The following is a 25,501-nucleotide window of genomic DNA, read 5'->3' on the forward strand; positions in this document are numbered from 1 at the left end:
CTCATACATAAGAATGAGAACATGCGATATTCATCTTTCTGTGCCTGGCTTATTTCACTTAACATAATGACCTCCAGTTTCCTCCATGTTACAAATCACAGAATTTTATTCTTTTTATGGCTGAATAGTATTCCATTGTGGATGTATACCATATTTTCTTTATCCATTCATCCATTGATGGACACTTAGCTTCATTTCATTTCTTAGCTATTGTGAATAGTGCTTCAGTACACAGGATGGTGTAGGTATTCCTTTGATGTACTGATTTAATTTCCTTTGGATAAACCCACTAGCAGGATTGCTGGATCATATAGTAGTTATATTTTTAGCTTTTTGAGAAACCTCTATACTGTTTTTTAATAACGATTGTACTAATTTACATTGCTACCAGAAATGTGTGATAGTTCTTTTTTTTTTTTTTTTTTTGCATCTTTGACAGTGTTTGTTATTCTTTGTCTTTTTGATAATAAGCATTCGATCTAGAGTAAAATGATATCCCATTCTGGTGTTGATTTACATTTTGTTATGATTAATGATGTTGAGCATTTTTTAAATGTTTGTTGCCTGCTTGTATGTTGTCTTTAAGAAATATTTATTTAGATTTTTTGCCCAATTTTTAATGGGATTATTTGTTTCTTTGTTATTGAGTTGTTTGGATTTCTTGTATATTTTAGATATTAGTTTCTTGTTGAAGGAATAGTTTGCAAATATTTTCTGTCATTAAACAATTTGCCTTTTTATTTATTATTTTTTCTGCTCGGCAAAAGCTTTTTCGTTTAATATAGTTCCATTTGTCTATTTTTGTTGTTGTTGCCTGTGCTTTTGTGATCACGGCCATAAAATCTTTGGCTAGACCAATGTCCTAGAGTATTTCTCCTGTGTTTTCATCTAGTAGTTTTATAGTTTCAGGTCTTACATGTAAGTCTTCAATGCATTTTGCATTGATGTTTGAGAGATGGGGCCTAGTTTCATTTCTTTGCACATGAAGATTTAGTATTCCCAGCACCATTTTTAGAGTCTTTCCTATCCCTAATGTATGTTCATGGCACCTTTGTAAAAAGTGAGTTGACTGTAAGTGCATAGCTTTACTTCTGGGTTTTCTATTCTGTTCCATTGGTCTATGTGTCTGTTTTTGTATCAATAATGTGACATTTTAGTTACTATAGCTTTGTAGTATATTTTGAAGTCAGGTAGTGTGATGCCTTCAATTTGGCTCTTTTTGCCCAGAACAGCTTTGACTATTTGGGTTCTTTTGTGGTTCAATATAGATATTAAAAATTTCTTTTAATAATGTTTAAAATAATACTTTTAATAATGTTTTGATAGTGATTGCATTGAAACTGTAGTTTGCTTTAGGTAGTATCTTTATTTTTACAATATTAATTCTTCCAGTCAGTGAGCATGAGATGTTCTTTCATTTTTTTTTGTATTCTCTTCAATTTATTTTATCAGTGTTTTACAGTTTTCCTAATAGAGGTCTTTCACTGTCATCATTACATTTATTTTTAGATATATTACTTTTTCTTATAGCTATTTAAATGGGATTGCTTTCTTGATTTTTTTTTTCAGCTAATTCTTTAATGGTGTATAGAAATGCTACTGATTTTTTTATGTTGACTTTGTATGCCATAAATTTATTGAATTCATTGAGCAGTTCTAAGAGTTTTCTGGTGGAATCTTTAGGTATTTCCATATATAAGATCATGTCATCTGTAAAAAGTGACAATTTGTCATCTTCCTTTCCTGTTTGGATGCCTTTTATTTCTTTCTCTTGCCTGATTGTTCTGTTTATGTGATATGGTTTAGGTATTTGTCCCACCCAAATGTCATGTTAAACTGTAATCTCTAGTTTTGGAGATGGAGTCTGGTAAGAGGTGTTAGAGTTGTGGGGGCAGATCCCTCATGGCTTGGTGCTATCCTTATGATAGTGAGTCCTCCGGGGTTTGGTTAAAAGTATGTGACACCTCCCCTGCTCATTACTTCCACTCTCTCTATGTGAAAAACTGTCTCCCTCTTTGCTTTTTCATCATGATTGTAGGCAGCCCAAGGCTTCACCAGACACCAAGCAGATGCCCAATGCCGTGCTTCCTGGACACCTGCAGAACGATGAGCCAATTAAACTTCTTTTATTTATAATTTTACCCAGTCTCAGATATTTCTTTATAGCAAGACAAGAATGGCCTAACACAGGAAATTGGTACTAAGGAATGGGGCATTGCTATAAAGATACCTCAAAATGTGGATGCAACTTTGCAGCTGGGTAAGAGGCAGAGGTTGGAAAAAATTGGAGGGCTCAGAAGAAGAAAAAGAGGATGAGAGAAAGTTTGGAATTTTGTAGAGACTGGTTAAATGATTGTGACCAAAATGCTGTTGGTGATATGGACAGTGAAGTCCAGGCTGAGGAGATCTCAACATGCAAATGAGGAACTTATTGGAAAGTAGAGCAGAGATCACCCTTATTATGCCCTAGCAAAGAATTTGGCTATGTTTTGTTCACACCCTAGGGATTTGTGGAAGTTTAGACTTAGGGTATCTGGCAGAAGAAATTTCTAAGCAGGAAAGCATTTAAGACATAGCCTGGCTGCTTCTAGCAACCTAACTCAGATACAGGAGCAAGGAAATGACTTAAAATTCCAAGTTATATTTAAAAGGGAAGCAGAGAATAAAACTTTGGAAAATTTACAGCCTGGCCATATAGAAAAGAAAAGAAAAATCTGTTTTCAGGAGAATCCAAACAGAGTAACCACTTGCTAGAGAGATTTGCATAGCAAAAAGGGAGCCAGGTGCTCACAGCCAAGACAATGGGGAAAAGGCCTCAAAGGCAGTTCAGAGCTATTCATAGCAGCCCATCCCATCACATGCCCAGCAGCTTAAGAGGAAAGAATGCCAGGCCTATGGCCCTGCTGCCCTGTGCAGCTTTTGGATACTACTCTTTGTATCTGGGCTGCTTCAGCTCCAGCCTTGGTGCAAAGGGCCCCAGATACAGCTCAGGCCACTGCTTCAAAGGATACAAGCCATAAGCTTTGGTGGTTTCTACATGGTGTTAAGCCTGTAGGTGAACAAAGTACAAGAGTAAAGGAGGCTTGGCAGCTTCTGCCTAGATTTCAGAGAATATATAAGAAATCTTGGGTGCCTAGGCAGAATGCAAGGGCAGAGCCCTCACAGAGAACCTCTACTAGAGCAGTGCTAAGGGGAAAAGAGGGACTGGAGGGCCCACACAGAGTCCCCCACAGGGCACTGCCTAGTGGAGCTATGGGAAGGGGGGCACTGTCCTCCAGACCCCCAGAATGGTAGATCCACTGGCAGCTTGAACCCTGTGCCTGGAAAAACTGCAGGTACTCAACTCCAACCTGTAAGAGCAGCTGTGGGGGCTTTACCCCAAACAGCCACAGGGCTGCCCAGGGTTTTGGGAGCCCACCTCTTGTACCAGTATGCCCTGGATTTGGAACATGGAGTCAAAGGAGATTATTTTGGAGCTTTAAGATTCAATAACTGCCCCGATGGGTTTCAGATTTGTATGGGGCCTGTCATCCCTCTCTTTTGGCCAACTTCTCCCTTTAGGAACAGAAATCTTTACGCAATGCCTGTACTGTATCTAGAAATAAATAAAGTGACTTTGATTTTACAGGTTTATAGATAGAAAGAAATTGGCTTGAGTCTCAGATGAGAGTTTGGACTTGGGACTTTTGAGTTAATGCTGGAATGAGTTAAGACTTTGAGGGCTATTGAGAAGAGATGATTGTATTCTGAAATGCGAGAAGGATATGAGATTTTGGGAGCCAGATGCAGAATGATATGGTTTGGATATCTGTTCCACCCAAACATCATGTTGAAATGTAAACCCCAATGTTGGAGATGGGGCCTGGTGGGAGGTGATTGGATTATGGGGGCAGATCCCCCATGGCTTGGTGCCATTCTTACAATAGTGACTTCTCACGAGATCTGGTTGTTTAAAAGTATGTGGCATCTCCCCTGACCCATCTTGCTCCTGCTTTCTCCATGGGAGACACTAGCTCCCCCTTTGCCCTCTGCCATGATTGTAAGCAGCCCAAGGCCTCATGAGAAGCTGAGCAGATACCTGGTGCCATGCTTCCTGTATGGTCTGCAGAACTGTGAGCCAATTAAACTTCTTTTCCTTATAAATTATCCGGTCTTAGATATTTCTTTATAGCAATGCAGGAATGGCCTAACACATTATGACTTCTAATACTATGTTAATAAGAGTTGTGAAAGTGGGCATCCTTGTCCTATTTTAAATCTTAGAGGAAAAGGTTTCAACTTTTCCCCATTCAGTATAATGTTAGCTGTGGGTTTGTCATATGTAGCATTTATTGTGTTAAGGTATGTTTCTTCTATACACAATATGTTGAGAGTTTTTATGATGAAATGATTTTAAATTTTATCAAAAGTTTTTTCAGTATCTATTGAGATAATCAATGGTTTCTGTCCTTGATTCTCTTTATGTGATGTATCACATTTATTGATTTGTGGACATTGAATCATCTTTATGTCCCTGAGGTGTATCCCACTTGATCTCGGTGAATGAACTTTTTAAATGTTTTTTGAATTTGGTTTGCTACTATTTTGTTGAGGCTTTTTGCATCAATTTTCATCAGGGGTTTTGGCCTGTAGTTTTCTTTTTTGTTGTATCTTTGTCTGGTTTTGATATCAAGGCCTTCATAAAATGAGTTAGGAAGAATTTTCTCTTCAATTTTATGGAATAGTTTGAGAATAATTGGTGTTAGTTTCTCTTTATGAGTTTTGTAGAATACAGCAGTAGAGCCATCTGGTCCTGGGCTTTTTTGTTGTTGTTGACTTTTTATTACTGATTTAATTTTATTACTCATTATTGATCTGTTAAGGCTTTTTAACAGACACTGGTCAATTTGGTAGGTTGTATGTGTCCAGGCATTTATTCATCTCTTCCACATTTTACAATTTGTTAGCATAAAGTTTTTCATAGTAGTCTCTGATGATCTTTTGTATTTCTCTGGTAATTATTGTAATGTGTCTTTTTTCATTTCTGATTCATTTGGGTCTTCTCTCCTTTTTTCTTGCTTAGTCCAGCTAACAGTTCATCAATTTTGTTTAGCTTTAAAAAATCCAACTTTTTTTTGTCCTTTATATTGTTTTTAGTATCTGTATTTTAGTTGTCTGATCTTTATTTTTTTCTTCTACAAATTTTTGGTTTGGTTTGTTCCTCCTTTTCTAGTTCCTTGAGGTATAGTATTTTATTTGAGCTGTTTATTTGAGATCTTTCTGCTTTTTTGATGTAGGCATTTATTGCTATAAACTTTTCTTTTAGTACTGCTTTTATTACATTCCGTAGTTTTAATATACTGTTTCAATTTCTATTGTTTTATGAATTTTTTGACTTCTATCTTATTAAACTTTCCTCCTAGTACTGCTTTTATTACATTCCATAGTTTTAATATGTTATGTTTCAATTTCTATTGTTTTAAGAATTTTTTTTTGACTTCCTGACTTCCATCTTTTTTATTTTTTATTTTTTATGTTTTTGAGACAGAGTCTTGCTCTGTTGCCCAGGCGGTGTACAATGGTGCAATCTAGGCTTACTGCAACCTCCGCCTCCTGGGCTCAAGCAATTCTCTTGCCTCAGCCACCTGAGTAGCTGAGACTACAGGCCTGCGCCACCATGCCCAGCTAATTTTTGTATTTTTAGTAGAGATGGGGTTTCGCCATGTTTGCCAGGCTGGTCTTGAACTCCTGGCCTCAAGTGATCCTCCCGCCTCAACCTTCCAAACTGCTGGGATTACTGGCATGAGCCACCATGCCTGTCATGCCTTGATTCCCATGTTAATTTCTTCATTGATCCAATGGTTGTTCAGGAGCATGTTGTTTAATTTCTATGTATTTGTAGTTTCCAAAGATCCTCTTGCTATTAGTTTCTAGTGTTCCATTGTGATTTTAGAAGATACTTGATATGATTTTGTATTTTAAAAATTTGGTGAGGCTGGTTTTGTAGCCTAAGATATGATCTATCCTGGAAAATGTTCTATGTCCTGGTGAGAAGAATGTATATACTGTAGTTGTTGGGTAAAATGGTCTTTAGAGGTCTGTTACATCCACTTAGTCTACATTGCAATTTAAGTCTGATGTTTCTTTTTTTATTTTCTGTCTAGATGACCTGTCCAATGCTGCTGTGTTGATGTTTCCCACTATTATGGCATTAGAGTTGATCTTTACCTTTAGATCTAGTAATATTTACTATAAATATCTGGGTTCTTTGATTGTTTGCATATATGTTTAGAATTGTTATATCCTCTGGCTGAGCTGATCCTGTTATTATTATGTAACAATCTTCTTTGTCACTTTTTACTGTTTTGACTTAGAGTCTTTTTTATCTGATATAGATATAGCTGTTCTTGCTTGTTTTTGGTTTTGATTTGCATGGAATTTTTAAATTCTATCCCTTCACTTTGAATTTCCAAAGGCTACATATACTTGGGTCATTTAAAAAAAAATCCATTCAGTTAGTCTATAGCTTTTAAGTGGAGAACTCATTTATATTCAAGGTTACTATTGATACACAAGGGCTAATATGGTTTGGATCTGCGTCCCCACCAAAATCTCATGTTGAATTGTGATCCCCAGTGTTGGAGGTGGGGCATGGTGGAAGGTGACTGTATAATGGGGAAAATTTCCTATAAATGATTTAGCACCATCCTCTTGGCACTATCCTTGTGATAGTGAGTGAGTTCTCGCAAGATCTGGTTATTTAAAAGTGTGTGGCACCTCCCATCCCCCATCTCTCACTCCTACTCTGGCATGTGATGGGTCTGCTCCCTGTTCAACTTCTGCCATGATTGTAAGTTTTCTGAGGCAGTTGACCTGGTAAATGAGATGGCTACTAAGTGAGTAATGGTTGAGTTGTGTATACAGTGCAGATATGCTGAACAAAGAGATGTTTCATATCCTGGGTGAGATGGAGTGAGATAGCATGATATTTTTGTATGTGTGAGTGTGTGTGTGTGTGTGTGTGAGTGATTTTTAAACTTTTAAAATATATTTAGGGGTTACATATGCAGATTTATTTATTTATTTATTTACTTACTTATTTATGTATTTATTTTGAGACAGAGTCTCGCTCTGTTGCCCAGGCTGGAGCGCAGTGGCACGATCTCGGCTCACTACAAGCTCCGCCTCCCAGGTTCATGCCATTCTCCTGCCTCAGCCTCCTGAGTAACTGGGACTACAGGCACCCGCCACCATGCCCGGCTAATTTTTTGTATTTTTAGTAGAGACGAGGTTTCACTGTGTTTAGCCAGGATGGTCTCGATCTCCTGACCTCGTGATCCACCCGCCTCAGCCTCCCAAAGTGCTGGGATTACAGGTGTGAGCCACCGTGCCTGGCCCCAGATTTCTTTATTATTATTATTGTTATTATTTTTTATTATACTTAAAGTTCTGGGATACATGTGCAGAATGTGCAGGTTTGTTACATAGGTATACATGTGCCATAGTGGTTTGCTGCACCCATCAACCTGTCGTCTACATTAGGTATTTCTCCTAATACTGTCCCTCCCCTTGCCCTCTACCCCTACAACAGGCCCGGGTGTGTGATGTTCCTCTCCCTGAGCCTATATGTTCTCATTGTTCAACTCCCACTTATGAGTGAGAACATGCGGTGTTTGGTTTTCTGTTCCTGTGTTACTATGCTGAGAATAATGGTTTCCAGCTTCATCCATGTAGCTGCAAAGAACATGAACTCATCCTTTTTTATGGCTGCATAGTGTTCCATGGTGTATATGTGCCACATTTTCTTTATCCAGTGTATCATTGTTGGGCATTTTGGTTGGTTCCAAGTCTTTGCTATTGTGAATAATGCCACAACAAATATATGTGTGCATGTGTCTTTATAATAAAATGACTTAAATCCTTTGAGTATATACCCAGTAATGGGATTGCTAGGTCAAATGGTATTTCTAGTTCTAGATCCTTGAGGAATCGCCACACTGTCTTCCACAACGGTTGAACTAATTGACACTCCCACCAACAGCATAAAAGTCTTCCTATTTATCTACATCCTCTCCAGTATCTGTTGTTTCCTGACTTTTTAATGATTGCCATTCTAACTGGCATGAGATGGTATCTCATTGTGGCTTTGATTTGCATTTCTCTAATGACCAGTGATGATGAGCTTTTTTTTCACTTTTGTTGGCCACATAAATATCTTCTTTTGAAAAGTGTCTCTTCATATCCTTTGCCCACTTTTTGATGAGGTTGTTTGATTTTTTCTTGTACATTTGTTTAAGTTCTTTGTAGATTCTGGATATTAACCCTTTGTCAGATGGATAGATTGCAAAAATATTCTCCCATTCTGTAGATTGCCTGTTCACTCTGACGATAGTTTGTTTTGCTGTGCAGAAGCTCTTTAGTTTAATTAGATCTTATTTGTCAATTTTGGCTTTTGTTGCCATTGCTTTTAGTGTTTTAGTCATGAAGTCTTTGCCCATGCCTATGTCCTGAATGGTATTGCCTAGGTTTTCTTCTAGGGATTTTATGGTTTTAGGTCTTACATTTAAGTCTTTAATCCATCTTGAGTTAATTTTTGTATAAGGTGTAAGAAAGGCATGTGGCTAGCCACTTTTCCCAACACCATTTATTAAATAGGGAATCCTTTCCCCAGTTCTTGTTTTTGTCAGGTTTGTCAAAGATCAGATGGTTTACATGTGTGGCATTATTTCCAAGGCCTCTGTTCTGTTCCATTGATCTATATATCTGTTTTGGCACCAGTGCCATGCTGTTTTGGTTACTGTAGCCTTGTAGTATAGTTTGAAGTCAGGTAACATGATGCCTCCAGCTTTGATCTTTTTGCTTAGGATTGTCTTGGCTATACAGGCTCTTTTTTGTTTCATATGAAATTTGAAGTAGTTTTTTGTAATTCTCTGAAGAAAGTCAATGGTAGCTTGATGGGAATGGTATTGAATCTATAAATTACTTTGGACAATATGGCCATTTTCACAATATTGATTCTTCCTATCCATGAGCATGAAATGTTTTTCCATTTGTTTGTGTCCACTCTTATTTCCTTGAGCAGTGGTGTGCAGTTCTCCTTCAAGAGGTCTTTCACATCCCTTGTAAGTTGTATTCCTAGGTATTTTACTCTTTTTGTAGCAATTGTGAATGGGAGTTTACTCATGATTTGGCTCTCTGTTTGTCTATTCTTGGTGTACAGGAAAACTTATGATTTTTGTGCATTGATTTTTTATCCTGAGACCTTGCTGAAGTTGCTTATCATCTTAAGAAATTTTTGGGCTGAGACGATGGGGTTTTCTAAACATACAATCATGTCATCTGCAAACAGAGACAATTTGACTTCCTCTCATCCTATTTGAATACCCTTTACTTTTTTCTCTTCCCTATTTGCCTTGGCCAGAACTTCCAATACTATGTTGAATAGGAGTGGTGAGAGAGGGCATCCTTGTGTTGTGCTGGTTTTCAAAGGGAATGCTTTCAGTTTTTGCCCATTCAGTATGATATTGGCTGTGGGTTTATCATAAACAGCTTTTATTATTTTGAGATACATTTCATCCATACCTAGTTTACTGAGTGTTTTTAGCATGAAGGGGTGTTGAATTTTATTGAAGACTTTTTCTACATCTATTGAGATAATCATGGTTTTCGTCACTGGTTCTGTTTACGTGATGTATTACGTTTATTGATTTGCATATGTTGCAACAGCCTTGAGTCCCAGGGATGAAGCTGACTTGATCATGGTGGATAAGCTTTCTAATATGCTGCTGGGTTCAATTTGCCAATATTTTATTGAGAATTTTTGCATCGATGTTCATCAGGGATATTGGCCTGAACTTTTCTTTGTTGTGTCTCTGCCAGATCTTGGTATCAGGATGATGCTGACCTCCTAAAATGAGTTAGGGAGGAGTTCCTCTTTTTCTATTATTTGGAATAGTTGTAAAAGTAATGGTACTAATTCCTCTTTGTACTTCTGGTAGAATTTGGCTGTGAAACTGTTTGTCTGGTCTTGAACATTTGTGGTTGGTAGGCTATTAATTACTGCCTCAATTTCAGAACTTGTTATTGGTCTATTCAGGGATTCTATTTTTTTCTGTTTTAGTCTTGGATCAATGTATGTATCCAGGAATTTATCCATTTATTGTAGATTTTCTATTTCATTTGCCTAGGGGTATTTATAGTATTCTCTGAGGGTAGTTTTTATTTCAGTGGGATCAATGGTGATATCCCCTTTATCATTTTTTATTGTGTCTATTTGATTCTTTTCTCTTTTCTTCTTTACTAGTCTGGCTAGCAGCCTATCTATTTTGTTATTCTTTTCAAAAAACTAGCTCCTGGATTCACTGATTTTTTGAAGGATTTTTTGTGTCTCTATCTCCTTCAGTTTTGCTCTGATCTTAGTAATTTCTTGTCTTCTGCTAGCTTTTGAATTTGTTTGCTCTTGCTTCTCTAGTTCTTTTAATTGTGATGTTAGGGTGTTGATTTTAGATCTTTCCTGCTTTCTCTTGTGGGCATTTAGTGCTATAAATTTCCCTCTAAACACTGGCTTAGCTGTGTCCCAGAGATTCTGGTATGCTGTGTCTTTCTTCTCACTTGTTTCAAAGAACTTATTTATTTCTGCCTTAATTTTGTTTTTTACCCAGTAGTCATACAGGAGCAGGTTGTTCAGTTTCCATGTAGTTGTGCAGTTTTGAGTGACTTTCTTAATCCTGAGTTCTAATTTGATTGCATTGTATTGATTTCCATTCTTTTGCATTTGCTGAGGAGTGTTTTACTTCCAATTATGTGGTCAATTTTAGAATAAGTGCAATGTGATACTGAGAAGAATGTATATTCTGTTGATTTTGGGTGAAGAGTTCTGTAGATATTTATTAGGTCTGCTTCTGTAGATGTTTATTAGGTCCAGAGCTGAGTTGAAGTCCTGAATATCCTTGTTAATTTTCTGTCTCATTGATCTAACATTGACAGTAGGCTGTTAAAGTCTCCCAATATTATTGTGTGGGAGTCTAAGTCTCTTTGTACGTCTTTAAGAAGTTTCTTTATGAATCTGGGTGCTTCTGTATTGGGTGCATATGTATTTAGGATAGTTAGCTAATCTTGTTGCATTGATCCCTTTACCATTATGTAATGCCCTTCTTTGTCTCTAAAGCCTGTTTTATCAGAGACTAGGATTGCAACTTCTGGTTTTTTGTTTTTGTTTGTTTGTTTGTTTTTTGTTTTCCATTTGCTTGGTAAATCTTCCTCCATCCCTTTATTTTTAGCCTATGTGTGTCTTTGCACATGAGATGAGTCTCCTGAATACAGCACAGCAATGGGTATTGACTCTTTATCCAACTTGCCAGTCTGTGTGTTTTAATTGGGGCATTCAGCCTGTTTACATTTAAGGTTACTATTGTTATATGTGAATTTGATCCTGTCATTATGAAGCTAGCTGGTTATTTTGCCCATTAGTTGATTCAGTTTCTTCATAGTGTCAACACGTACAGATTTCTTACATGTATATATTTCATAGTGTTGAAATCTGGGCATTTAGTGTACCCCTCACCTAAATACTGAACATTGTACCGAATAGGTAATTTTTCAACCCTCCCACATTTTTTAGTCTCCAGCAAAACCTGTGGATTGACTCATCCTGCTTTCCACAGCTGGTACTCACACACACCACTGGGGAAACTGAGGGTGGAACCACTCACCTTCTGACATCAGCACCTACACATGTCCTTTGGGGGGCCGAGGAGTTTGATCTATTCCACCCACTGCTGCTTTCTATTTTTCCACTCTGTGTGTCCATTGTACCTACAGTTTAGCTCCACTTATAAGTGAGAACATGAAGTTTTTGATTTCCATTTCTGAGTTATTTCACTTAGTATAATGGCCTCCAGTATAATCCATGTTGCTGCAAAAAACATGATTTCATTTTTTATGGCTAAATAGTATTCCATAGTGTGTGTGTATACACATACCTACACCCACCCACCACCACCTCCACATACACCACATTTTCTTTATCCATTCCTCTGTTGATGGACACAGGTTGATGATTCCATATCTTTGCTATTATGAATAGTTCTAGGATAAACATATAAGTGCAGTTATCTTTGTGTATAATTATTTTTCCCTTTGGGTATATATCCAATAGTGGGATGGCTAGATCAAATGTTATTTCTATTTTTACTTCATTGAGAAATTACCATCTATTTTCCATAAAGGTTGTACTAATTTACATTCCCACCAACAGTGTATAGTGTTCCCTTTTCTCTGCATCCTTGCCAACATCTGTTGTGTTTTGCCTTTTTAATAACAGCCATTCTCACTGGTGTAAAATGATATCTCATTGTGTTTTTTATTTGCATTTCTCTGATGATTTGTAAGTTTGGACCTTCTTTCATAGTTTGTTGGCTGCTTCTGTGTCATTGTGTTTTTTATTTGTATTTCTCTGATGATTTGTAAGTTTGGACCTTCTTTCATAGTTTGTTGGCTGCTTCTGTGTCTTCTTTTGAAAAATGTTTGTTCAACATTTCCCTTGCTCACCTTTTAAATGTTTGTTTGTTTTTTTCTTTGTTAAGCTGTTTGAGTTCTTTGTGATTCTGGATATTAGCCCTTTGTTGGATGCATAATTTACAAATATTTTTTCTCATTCTGTAGGTTGTCTGTTTACTCAATTGATTGTCTCCTTTGTTGTACAGAAGCTTTTTGGCTTAATTAAGTCCCATTTGTCTATTTTCATTTGTGTTGCATTTGCTTTGAGGACTTGTTCATAAATTCTCTGCTTAAGTCAATGTCCAGAAGAGTTTTTCCTAGGTTTCTTCTAGAATATTTATAATGTCAGGTTTTAGTTTAGATCTTTAATCCATCTTGAGTTAATTTTTGTAAATGGTGAGAATTATGGGTCCAATTTATTTCTTCTGTATATAGCAATCCAATTTTCCCAACGCTGTTTATTGAATTAGGATATCTTTTCCTCAGTGTAAACTTTTGTTGAATTGGTCAAAAATCAGTTGATTGCGGGTATATTGTTCTTTATTCTGTTCCACTGACCTATGTGTCTATTTTTTTTTTTTTTTTTTTTGAGACGGAGTCTCGCTCTGCCACCCAGGCTGGAGTGCAGTGGCCGGATCTCAGCTCACTGCAAGCTCTGCCTCCCAGGTTCACGCCATTCTCCTGCCTCAGCCTCCCAAGTAGTTGGGACTACAGGCACCCGCCACCGGGCCCGGCTAGTTTTTTGTATTTTTTAGTAGAGACGGGGTTTCACCGTGTTAGCCAGGATGGTCTCAATCTCCTGACCTCGTGATCCACCCGTCTCGGCCTCCCAAAGTGCTGGGATTACAGGCTTGAGGCACCGCGCCCCGCCTATGTGTCTATTTTTATACCAGCACCATGTTGTTAATTGCTTAGTCTAGCCTTATAGTATAATTTGAAGTCAGGTAATGTGATGCTTCCAGCTATGTTATTTTTGCTTAAGATTGCTTTGGCTATTTGGACTCCTTTTTTGATTCCACAATTATTTTCTCGAATTCTATGAAAAATGATGATAATTTGATAGAAGTTGTGTTCAATCTGCTGATTACTTTGGGTAGTATGGTCATTTTAATGATACTGTTTCCTTCAATCCATGAGTATGGGATGTTTTTCCATTTGTTTGGGTCGTCTGTGATTTCTTTCATTAGTACATTATAGTTCTCCTTATAGAGATCTTTTTTCTCCTTGGTTGAATATTCCTAGATATTTTATTTCATTTTTATAGCTATTATAAATGGGATTGCCTTCTTGATTTTGTCCTTGACTAAGTCATTATCAGTGTGTAGAAATGCTTCTGATTTCTGTACATTAATTTTGCATCCTGAAACTTTTCTGAATTGATTTATCAAATGTAAGAGGATTTTTTTTTTAGTGAATTCCTTAGGGTTTTGTAGATATAAGATCTAATAATCAGTGAACAGGGATAATTTGACTTCCTCATTTCTAATTTCGGTTCCTTTTCGTTTTCTCTTGCCTGATTGCTCTGGTGAGGACTTCCAGAATTATGTTAAATAAGAGTGGTAAAAGTGGGCATTCTTGTCTTCTTCCAGTTCTTGGAGGGAATGCTTTCAACTTTTCCTCATTAAGTAAGATGTTTGCTGTGGATTTGTCTAATATTACCTTTATTATGTTAAAGTATGCTCTTTCTATGCCTAGTTTGTTGAGGATTTTTATCATGAAGGGATGCTGAATTTTATGGAATGCTTTTTCTGTGCCTATTGAAATGATTATATGGTTTTTGTCCTTAATAATGTTTATGTGATGTATTTTGTTTATTGATTGATTGTTCGAGAGTTTTAGCTTTTTCTGGTTCAATCTTGAGTGTTTGTATGTTTCCAGAAATTTATTTATTTCCTCTAGGTTTTCTAGTTTGTGAGTGTAGAGTTGTTTATAATAGTCACTGATGATATCTTGTATTTCTGTGAAATCCATTGTAATAGCTCTTTTTTCATTTCTGATTGCTTTTATTGAGCTCTTGTCTCTTCTTTTCTTGGTTAGTCTACTTAGTTGTTTCTCAATTTTCTTTACCCTTTCAAAGAACCAACTTTTTGTTTCATTGATTATTTGTATTTTATTTTGTTCTCTATTTCATTTGGTTCTTCTTTGATATTTGATATTTGATGTTTGCTTTTTTCTGTTAACTTTGGGTTTGGTTTATTTTTTTTCCTCCAGCTTTTTGAAGTGTGATGTTAAGTTATTAATTCGTGGTCTTTCTACTTTTTTGTTGTAGGCTTTAATACTATAAACCCCTCTTAGCACTGCTTTTGCTGTATCTCACAGGTTTTGGTATGTTGTGTTTTCATTTTCATTCATTTAATAAAATTTTAAAATTTATATCTCAATTTTTTCATTGACCCAGTGATCATTCAGAAGCATACTGTTTAAATTTCCATATATTTGTATCATTTCTGAAGTTTCTCTTGGTAATGATTTCTAACACTATTCCACTGTAGTCTGAGAAGACACTTGATATGATTTCGATTTTTGAAAATTTGTTAAAACTTGTTTTGTGGCTTTGCTTTAACATGGTCTACCTTGGAGAATGTTCTATCTGCTTATCAAACTAAAGTATATTCTGTAATTGCTTGGTAGAGTGTTCTGTAAATGTCTATTAAGTCCATTTGGTCTAAAATCCAGTTTCAGTCCAGTGTTTCTTTGTTAAATGATCTGTCTAGTGCTATGAGTGTGATGTTGACGTCCTCCTCTATTATTGTATTGCTGGGTGTTTTGATGTTGGGTGCCCATGTATTTAGAATTGTTATATCCTTTGCTGAATTGATCTCTTTATCATTATATAATGTCTTTCTTTGTCTTTTATTACTGTTTTTGATCTAAAGTCTGTGTTATCTGATTTAACCATAGCTACTTGTGTTCCCTTTTGGTTTCCATTTGCATGGAATATATTTTTTACCCCTTTACTTTTAGTCTATATGTGTCTTTATTGGTAAGGTGAGTTTCTTATAGGAAGAATGTAATTTGATCATATTTTTTAATCCATTCTGCCAATCTCTATCTTTTAAATGAGCGTTTAACCTCTTATATTAAAGGTTAATATTGATATAAGAGGCTTTGTTCTTGTCATAGTTTTAATTATTTTCAAGCTGTTTGAAATTTTTTTATTTTCTTCTCTTTTTGTCTTTGTGGTTTGATGAAATTCTGTTGTGATTCCATTTGATTCCTTTATTTTCCTCCTTTGTGTGATTATTTTATAAAAGCTAAGTTTTATATTTCTATATGTTTTCATAGTGGTGATTATCAACCTTTCATTCCTGTGTCTAAGGACTCAGCGTTTTCGGCAGGACCAGTCCAGTCACGAAAAATTTTTTAAGTGTTTGTTTATCTGGGAAAGACTTTATTTTTTCTTGACTTATGAAGTTTATTCTGGCAGCATATACCATTCTTGACTGACAGATTTCTTTTTTTTTTTTCTCTCAGCACTTTGAAAACGCCATCTTATTTTCTTCTGGCCCGTAAGTCTTCTGTTAGTCAGATGTGGTTTCCTTTGTAGGTCACCAGCTGATTTTTCTCTTTCTAACTTTAAAATTCTTTCTTTCACTGACTTTAGACATTCTGAATATATATGCTGTGGTGACTCCTTTTTGCAATGTATTTGCCTTGGGATAGGAAGTTCTCCGCAATTGTGTCCTTAAATTATTTTCTAAATTTTTTGATTGCTCTTCCTTCCTCATGAATACCAACAATGCATAAGTTCTATAGCTTTATGTAGTCCCAGACATCTCAAAGCTTTGTTCATTCTCTTCTATTCTTTTATCTTTATTTTTATCTGACTGGGTTATTTCAAAAGACCTTTCTTCAAGTTCTGAGATTTTTTCCTTCTATTTAGCCTATGATTGAAGTTTTGAATGTATTCACTATTTCCTTCAATGATTTTTTTTTTGTTCTAGAATTTCTGCTTGGTTTTATTTTATTTTATTTTTCATGGCCAAAGCCTTTTAGTAAAGAGAGTAATTTTATTTTGATAAAAAGTATATTTCAAAATAAAAACGTAATGTTAATAAATCCTAAAGCATCAAGTAACGTGAAAAGCATAGTAAAACTTGTGAGTCATGTAAGAGAAAAATGACTTGTACATCTATAAAACCAAAGAGATTCCATTATAAAGCTACTCGAATTGATAAAAACAGAGTTCAACAAAATGGTAGGATGAGATAAATATACAAAAATCAATAGCTAGCCTGTATAATAACAATAATATATTAAAATTATGATGAAAAAAGAAACAGCATGGAAAATATAATAATGGTAGGGAGCACAGTGGGATCAATATTTGATCAAATTAGTATAAAATTTATTTAGAAGAACAAAACATATAGAATAACACACATGTGCACACATACAGGCATATACGTTAAAGGCAAGAATAATGAGGACTAATTAGCCCTACCAGATCTTAGATGATCTTATGCTTGAATAATTAAAGCAGTGTGGTATTGATGCAAAAACAGACAGATAAATGAACAAAATAAATAACCTTGAAATTGATCCTGGGCTCAAGCAATCTTCTTCCTGCTTCACCCTCCTGAGCAGCTAGGACTACAGGCTTGCACCACCATGCCAGGCTATTTTTTTTTTTTTTTATTGTAGAGACAAGGTCTTGCTATGTTGCCCAGCCTGTGTCTCCAAAAGTGCTGGTATTACAGGCATGAGCCACTGTTCCCAGCCCTTCAATGTATCTTTTTTTTTTTTTTTTTTTTGAGACAGAGTCCTGCCCTGTTGCCCAGGCTGGCATTCAGTGTCATGATCTTGGCTCACTGCAACTTCCACTTCCCAGGTTCAAGCAATTTCCTGCCTCAGCCTCCCGAGTAGCTGGGACTACAGACACCGAGTAGCTGCGCCACCACACTTGGCTAATTTTTGCATTTTTAGTAGAGGTGGGGTTTTGCCGTGTTGGCCAGGCTGGTCTCGAACTCCTGGCCTCAAATGATCCACCCGTGTTGGCCTCCCAAAGTGCTGGGATTATAGGCATGTGCCCAGCCCAATGTGTCTTTTAATTCTGTTATTGCATTTTAGGTTTTCTTGCATTGTTTTATTTTGGTGATCTTTATTTACATTCATGATTTTATCTCAAATTGGTATTCTCATATAATTTCCTGAACCTGTTTTATAGCATGATAATATAATCGTCTACTCTACTGAAGTTGCCAGTTTTGAAAATAATTTTTTTAGAGTTATATTTCATAATTTTGGAGGTATAATTTCCTTCTTCCTTTATCACATTTTTTTTTTCTGTTTTATAGTCACCCTCACATTGGATTTTTGTGTGTGTGGGTAATTCCTCTGTAATTCTGGTACTTGATTGTCATTTATAATTTTGGTGTTTTTGTGAATGTTTTAATCTTCCTACATATTTTGGTGAAAAGTATGGAGAAACACTGCTAGACACTGTTGATTTTGTATTTATATTTAAGAACTTTTCCACTGTCCAGCCGTGGCTGACTGAGCCAGTCCATTCTGTGTTTAGCAGTGTCTGATTAAGGTTTAGATACTGTTAAGTGGTTGTCTCAGATGTTACAGACTAAAGGGAGAATTTTATCACCATATGATATAGCTGGAGAGGTCTACAGTCATTGTTACTATTTTCAGCAGTGCAACTTAAGGATACTGTGTCCCTTCACGATTGTAAATATGGTATACAGAGTTTTGGTGTCGTAATAGCCAAAATAATACCATTAAGCACAGAAACATTTGAGCTGAGTTTAAGCCTGACATTGGAAGTTTTGATAAATTACTGAATATAATCCCATCTCCAGTCTACTCTAGACTATTCTTAAGAAATAATGTGTTTTAGTTTTCCAGGACAAAGCTGGTTTAGTCTGATTGTTTCAATGTAATTACTAATAGCAACCCTGTTGTTTTCAAGATTATCAAGATTTAGATGATAAATTATGTGGTCACTTTACTTTGAAGGATTTTATTTCTGATCTTCTTACAATCATATTACCCATGTGATGTAGATGCTTTCATAAATGAAATACTTCCTTACCTTATGCTTCCATTACCATCTCTTGAAGATACCGCTGTCTCATCTTTATACCACAAAGAAAACTTCTGTTTTCAAAGATGTTTTTGTTAGGATTCATTCCCAATTCGTGTCCCAGATATTGAGGACAATTTCCAAAGCCTTACATGTTTTCATTATCTGTCTGCTGCCACCACTGTATTAGTCAGGTTTTCCCCCAGAAACAGAACCAATAGGATCTGTCTGTCTATCTGTCTATCTCTCTATCAATGTATAGATACATGTGAGGATATTTATTATGAGAATTGGCTCACACGATTATGGATGCTGAGAAGTCCCATGATATGCCATCTGGGAAAGGTAATAGTGTAATTCAGTCTGAATCTGAAGGCCTGAGAACCAGAGGTGCTGATGGTATAACTCCCACTCCAAGGTCAAAAGCTTAAGATCTGGGAGGCCATTGGTTTGAGTCCTGGAATCTGAAGGCCCAGCAATCAGGAGCTCCAATTCCAAGGGCAGGAGAAGATGGATATCCCAGCCAAGAAGAAAGAGAGAACTTATTGTTGCTCTGCCTTTTTGTTCTCTTCAGGCCCTAAGTGATTTGGATGACACCTGTCTACATTGGTAAGGGTGGATCTTCTTTAGCCCATCTACTGATTCAGATACTTATATTTTCTAGAAACACTCTTTATAGACATACTGAGAAATAATGTTTTACTGGCTATCTGGTCATCTTTTAGCCCCATCAACTTGACACATAAAATTAACCATCACAAGCACCATTGTACTTAACAGAGCTGGTCAATCTTAGATCTCACAAATTCAAATGTTCACTCAATATATGTGTGTTTTACCTCTCACCTTTCCCTACGGAATTCAGTTTGTGAATGTACTGTCTTCTGTGTATGCTTCATCCCATATTCTGAGATACTTTTTGACTCTTGGCTAACTCTCACTCTCATGATCTCAGTTTCAGTTACAGCTTTAGATAAAAGTCCGTGTCCTTTTCCTAACATTGGACCCATAGAGTCCCATCTACTTGCTGTGGCTAGTTTTAGCTACCCATTCTGGATTTTTTTTTTTTTCCTCAAATAGACAAATTCAGACAAAGGAAATATGAGATTTAATGAAGAATTATTGTATAAATAGATTTGTATTTTAATGAAACTAACCCATTCCTACCTAACTCAACCCAAGCCTTCTCTTACTTGGGCAGCAATTTAGATAATAGACTGAAGAGGCAAATTTGTAGTTAAGACTAGCTGCAATGATAAGTAAAGATGTACTATGGGGGTGGGAGTGGTTCAGAATTGAAATTTTTTTTAGGCTATCGAATTGACAAGTCTTGATTAAACTGATCTGTTAAATCAGTGTTTCTCAACCTCTGCACTGTTGACATTTTGGCCCAGATTATTCCTGTTGTGAGAGGCTTATCTATGTATTGCAGGATGTTTAACAGCATGCCTGTTCTCCATCCACTAGATGCTAGTAGCGGCCCTCAGCTGTAAGAAAGAAAAACATAATTGAGCACTGCCAAATGTCCCCCTGGGGGGAAAAACACCTCCAGTTGAGAACTACTGTGTTAAATAAATGGCATATGCTTTGTCTTGCAAACTGTTACAGGGTTAGCAATAATTATTTCTATGATAATAAGTTTAAAAAGTAGATATTATTCATAATAATACAGTGTTTTTATGCCTGAGGATTGCAAGGTTGGTTTAACACTTGAAAATTAATTAGTGTAATTCACTACATTAACAGAAATTGGCATACTTTCAAATAGTTGATGAGAATTCGCAATCTCTCTTCTGAATGTTTGTGTCGTACATCATGTTGTTCTTCTGTTTTATTTTCTCATCAAGTTTTCAGCATCCCCTACATATCAGGAATATTGATTTTGTTAACTTTTTCCTGCCATATAGATGTAAGTATCTTTCCTAGACTCTTACTACATTTTGTTACACAATTAAAAATATTGTGTTATTAAATGTACCCATATTTCTTTTGTGAATTCAGGAATTCCTTTTTTATTTAAAAGAATCTTGTCCTTCCAAATGCTTTATAAAAATTATCCTATACATTCTGAAATTTTATTTTGTTTCAAAGTTGGATCTTTATTGCAGTTGGATTTTATTTTTGTATTTGATATGTGATAGGGTATATAACCTGATTATGTGAGCTTCATTTATTAAAACATATTTACTACAATGAATATAAATGCCATTTTAAAATATCTTTTCCTTTTTATGTATTTCTATTTTAGATTTCTATTCTGTTTTATTGATACAGTTATCTATCATTGCACAAATACTTTGTTTTTAATACTTTAGTAAGTTTTAATGTCTTTATTTTCACTCTTCTATAACCTGCTTCTCCCTTAGTTGCCTTACCTGAATAAATACTATTAATAACTCTGTCAGATACTGCTTTAGTCCATCTGTGTTGACATAAGGAAATACTTGAGGCTAGGTTATTTATAAGGAAAAGAGGTCTTATTTTGTCTCATGGTTCTTTAGGCAGTACAAGAAACACGGTGCTGGCATCTGCTTCTGGCGAGGGCCTCAGGGAGCTTCTACTCGTGGAGGAAGGTGAAGTGGGAGCAGATATGTCACACGGTGAGTGTGGGAATGAGAGGGTAATGGGAGAGGTGCTACACACTTGAACAACCAGATTTCACTTAAACTGAGTGAGAACTCACTTCTCCCCAAGGGGATGGTGCTAAACTATTCATGAGGGATCCTCCCGTATAATCCAAACATCTCCCAACAGGTGCCCCACTTTCAACACTGAGGATTACATTTCAACATGAGATGTGGAGGGGACCAGTATCCAAACCATATCAGTTATTCAATTGGAAAACCTTAAGAGTTTTTCTTGACTGCTTACTTTCTCTCACAATCCTTATTCAAGGCACTAGAACATTCTTTTCTTTCTTTTATCAAAATACGTAAAAAATTCCACCACTTTTCACCACCTCTACCACTTTCACATTTACCGTCTTAGTTTATTCTATTATCTTTTTTGTTGTCCTGGACTATTACAATAGTTGCTTGATCCCCCCTTTTCTAATCTTGATCACATAGCAGCCAGAGTGGTCTTCTTAAAATATAAATCACATTCTCATTCTCTCCAACTACTTTCCAAAGAGCTGCAGGCTTAGCATACACATTGTCTGCCTTCCAAGTTGTAGCAGTCAACGGTTCTACCAAATGGCATGTTGTTTTTATCTGTTCCTTTGCCTTTTAACAATCAAATGCTAAACCAATGCCACTAATTTAAAATTTATTGATTTAGGTAAGGGTATTCTCAGTGCTTCAAAAGGAGTGTCAAAATCGCAATGCCTTAATATAACTGAAGTTTATGTCTCTCTCATCTAATAGTTTAATGAGAGTCAGTGGATAAGTTTCTTATCCATAGAGTCATCTGGTTACCTAGACTCCTTCTATCTAGTGGCTACATTCCATAAGGCTTAGGAGTCCTCCATTACATCTTCCCAACTACTTGGAATGAAAATTTGTAGAGCAGGTTTTAGAGGACAGACCTGGGTGTGTGTGTGTGTGTGTGTGTGTGTGTGTGTGTGTGTATGTGTGTTGATTACTTTTTCATATACTTACTGGCCATTTGTATGTCTACTTTTATGAAAAAGTCTATTTTGGTCATTTGCCCATTTTTAATTGGATTATTTGGGGTTCGGTGTTGAATTGCTTGAGTTCATCATATTTTGTTTTTATATTAATTCCTTATCAAATTTATGGTTTTCTGCCAATCCATAGATTGCCTTTTCATTTCATTGACTTTTTTCTTTGCTTTGCACAATTTTTTTTTTTTTTTTTTTTTTTTAGTTCTTCACTACTCTGCAGAGGTTCTACTTGTTTATTTTTGCTTTTGTTGCCTGTGATTTTGGTGTCATACCCAGAAAATCAAGAATTATGTCAAGGAGCTTTTCCCCTATGTTTCCTTCCAGACGTTTTATGGTATTATGCTTAAAATTTTAATTCATTGAATTGATTTTTGTGTATGTGTCAAATAAGTGTCCAATTTTATTTTTTGCATGTGGATATCCAATTTTCTCAACCTGATTTATTTAAGGAATTATGTTTTCTTCATTGTGTATTGTTGGCACCCTTGTCAAAGATTAATTGATCATATGTGCCTAGGTTTATTACTGGGCTCTTCAACCTATTTGTTTGACCTATGTGTCTGTTTTATTATTATTATTATTTTTATTTTATGTGTCTGTTTATATGCCATTACCATACTGTTTAAATTTTATTTATTATTTTTTTATTATACATTGAAATTTATAGCTGTATTTATTATGGGGTATGAAGCAATGTTATGATTTATGAGTATAATGTGGAATACTTAAAGCTAATTAACACATCTATCAGCTCAAATATGAACTTTTTTATAGTGAGAACATTTGAAATTTACTCTCATAGCAATTTTCAAATGTGCAATATGCTATTATATTCACCATGCTGTACAATAGATATCAAAGAAACCTTTATTCCTCATGAATAACTGAGATTTTATACTTTTTGACATCATCTCCTTATTACCCCCACCTGCAGCCTCTGCAGCCACCATTCTGCTCTCTTCTTCTATGAGTTCAGTTGTTTTATCTTCCACATGTAAGTGAGAACATGTGGTATTTGTCTTTCTGTGCTTGGATTATTTTACTTAGCATAGTGTTCTACAATTCTATCCATGTCATTGCAAGTGACAGAATTCCAGTTTTAAAGGCTGCATAGTATTCTACTCTGTCTGTGTACTACATATTTCTACATTATCCATTCATCCATTGATAAACAGGTTGATTCCATTACTTGGCTATCATGAATACTGCTGCCTGCAGTGAACAAGGGAGTGCAGACATTTCTTTGACAAACAGGTTTTAAACTTTTGGGTAAATACCCAGAAATGCAATTGCCAGATCATATGGTGATTCTATTTTTAGTGTTTTGAGGAACCTCCATATTGTTTTTAATAGTGGATGTACTAGTTTACATTCCCGCTAACAGTGTACAAGAGTTACCTTTTCTCCATATCCTCACCAACATTTATCTTTGGTATTTTTGATAATAGACATTCTGACCGATGTGAGATGACATCCTAATTTGCATTTCCTTAATGCTTAATGATGTTGAGCTTTAAAAAATATATATATATCTTTTCTATTTTTGTGTCTTCTTTTGAAAAATGTACATTCAGTCCCATGACCCGTTTTTTAAATCGGGTTTTCTATTTTCTTACTATTGAGTTTAGTTCCTTATATATATTGTGTATTAAATCCTTGATGAATGTATGGCTTGTACATGTTTTCTCCTAATTCATAGGTTGTCTCTTCAAATTATTAATAGTTTCCTTTGCTGTGCAGAAACTTTTCAATTTTATGTAATCATACTTGTCTATTTTTACTTTTGTTGCCTGTGCTTTTGGGGTCAAATAAAAATTTTTTTTAATCTATACCAATGCTGTGCAGCTTTTACTTTATGTTTTCTTCTAATAGTTTTACAGTTTCTGGTATTACCTTTAGATTTTAATGTGAGTTTAATTTTTGTAAATGGTGTGAGATAATGGTTCAATTTAATTCTTTGCTTGTGGGTATCCCATTTTCCTAATGCTATTCATTGAAGACTATCCTTTCCCCATTGTGTATTCTTAGCACCTTTGTTGAAAATCAATTGGCTATATAGACAGGGTTCATGTCTGCATTTTCTGGCCTGTTCCATTGGTTGGTGTGTCTGCTTTTTTTTGCCAGTACCATGCTGTTTTAATTACTGTAGTTTTATAGTATAGTTTGAAATTGGGTAATAAGATGCCAACAGCATTGCTCTTTTTGTTGGTGATTGCCTTGGCTATTCGGGTTTTTTTTGTGTGTGTGTGTGTGTGTGGTTCCATATGAATTTAAAATTTTTCTATGTCTGTGGAAAGTGACATTGAAATTTTAATAGGATTGCATCGACACTATAGATTGCTTTGGGTAGTGTGGACATTTTTAAAAATCATGGGATATCTTTCCATTTATTTGTGTCTTCAATTTCTTTCATCAATTATTTTATCATTTTTAATGTACAGGTCTTTTACCTCTTTGGTCAAACTTTTTCCTAATTTATTTTTTAAATAACTTTAAATTAGATCATTCTCTTCATTTCTGTTTTGGATAGTTCATTGTTAATGTATAGAAACACTACAGATTTATGTGTGTTAATTTTGTATTGTGCAACTTTACAGAATTCAACATTTTTTGATGGAGTCATAAAGATTTTTATGTATAATATTATATTGTTAACAAACAATGATAATTTTATTTCTTTTTTTTTTTTTTTTTTTGAGACTGAGTCTTGCTTTGTCACCCAGGCTAGAGTGCAGTGGCTGGATCTCAGCTCACTGCAAGCTCCGCCTCCAAGGTTCACGCCATTCTCCTGCCTCAGCCTCCCGAGTAGCTGGGACTACAGGCGCCCGCCACCTCGCCCGGCTAGTTTTTTGTATGTTTTAGTAGAGACGGCGTTTCACCATGTTAGCCAGGATGGTCTCGATCTCCTGACCTCGTGATCCGCCCGTCTCGGCCTCCCAAAGTGCTGGGATTACAGGCTTGAGCCACCGCGCCCGGCCGATAATTTTATTTCTTCCTGGTCTATTTGTATGCGTGTTATTTCTTTCTCTAGCCTAATTTATTTGGTTGGGACTTCTAGTACTAATGCTGAATAGAAGTGGTGAGAGTGGGCATTCTTGTCTTGTCCAGATCTTAGAGGAAAGGCTTTCAATTTTTAACTGTCGATTATAATGTTACCTGAGGGCTTGTCATATATGACCTTTATTGTGTTTACATACATTCCTTGTAAATGTAATTTGGCGAGAGTTTTTTTTTTTTTAATCATGAAAGGATGTTGAATTTGGTCAAATGCCTCTTCTGCATCTATTGAAATGATCATGTGCTTTTTGTCCTTTAGTCTGTTAATATGATATATCACATTTATTGATTTGTACATATTGAACCTT

General features: G+C 35.7%; 1 protein-coding gene across 22 annotated transcripts in view; it reads left to right on the forward strand.

Moving 5' to 3' along the window:
• The window catches only part of CCDC7 (coiled-coil domain containing 7), a 440,951-nt gene that overhangs the window by 171,167 nt on the left and 244,283 nt on the right, over nucleotides 1–25,501 (forward strand). For all 22 annotated transcript variants that reach the window (XM_050804671.1, XM_050804673.1, XM_050804674.1 and 19 more), the window contains one exon: nucleotides 21,013–21,111. In XM_050804671.1, the coding sequence (XP_050660628.1) occupies nucleotides 21,013–21,111 (99 nt within the window). The remainder of the gene's footprint in view (nucleotides 1–21,012; nucleotides 21,112–25,501) is intronic.

This window comes from Macaca thibetana, chromosome 9, assembly GCF_024542745.1.
Source record: "Macaca thibetana thibetana isolate TM-01 chromosome 9, ASM2454274v1, whole genome shotgun sequence".
Classification (NCBI taxonomy): Eukaryota; Metazoa; Chordata; class Mammalia; order Primates; family Cercopithecidae; genus Macaca; species Macaca thibetana.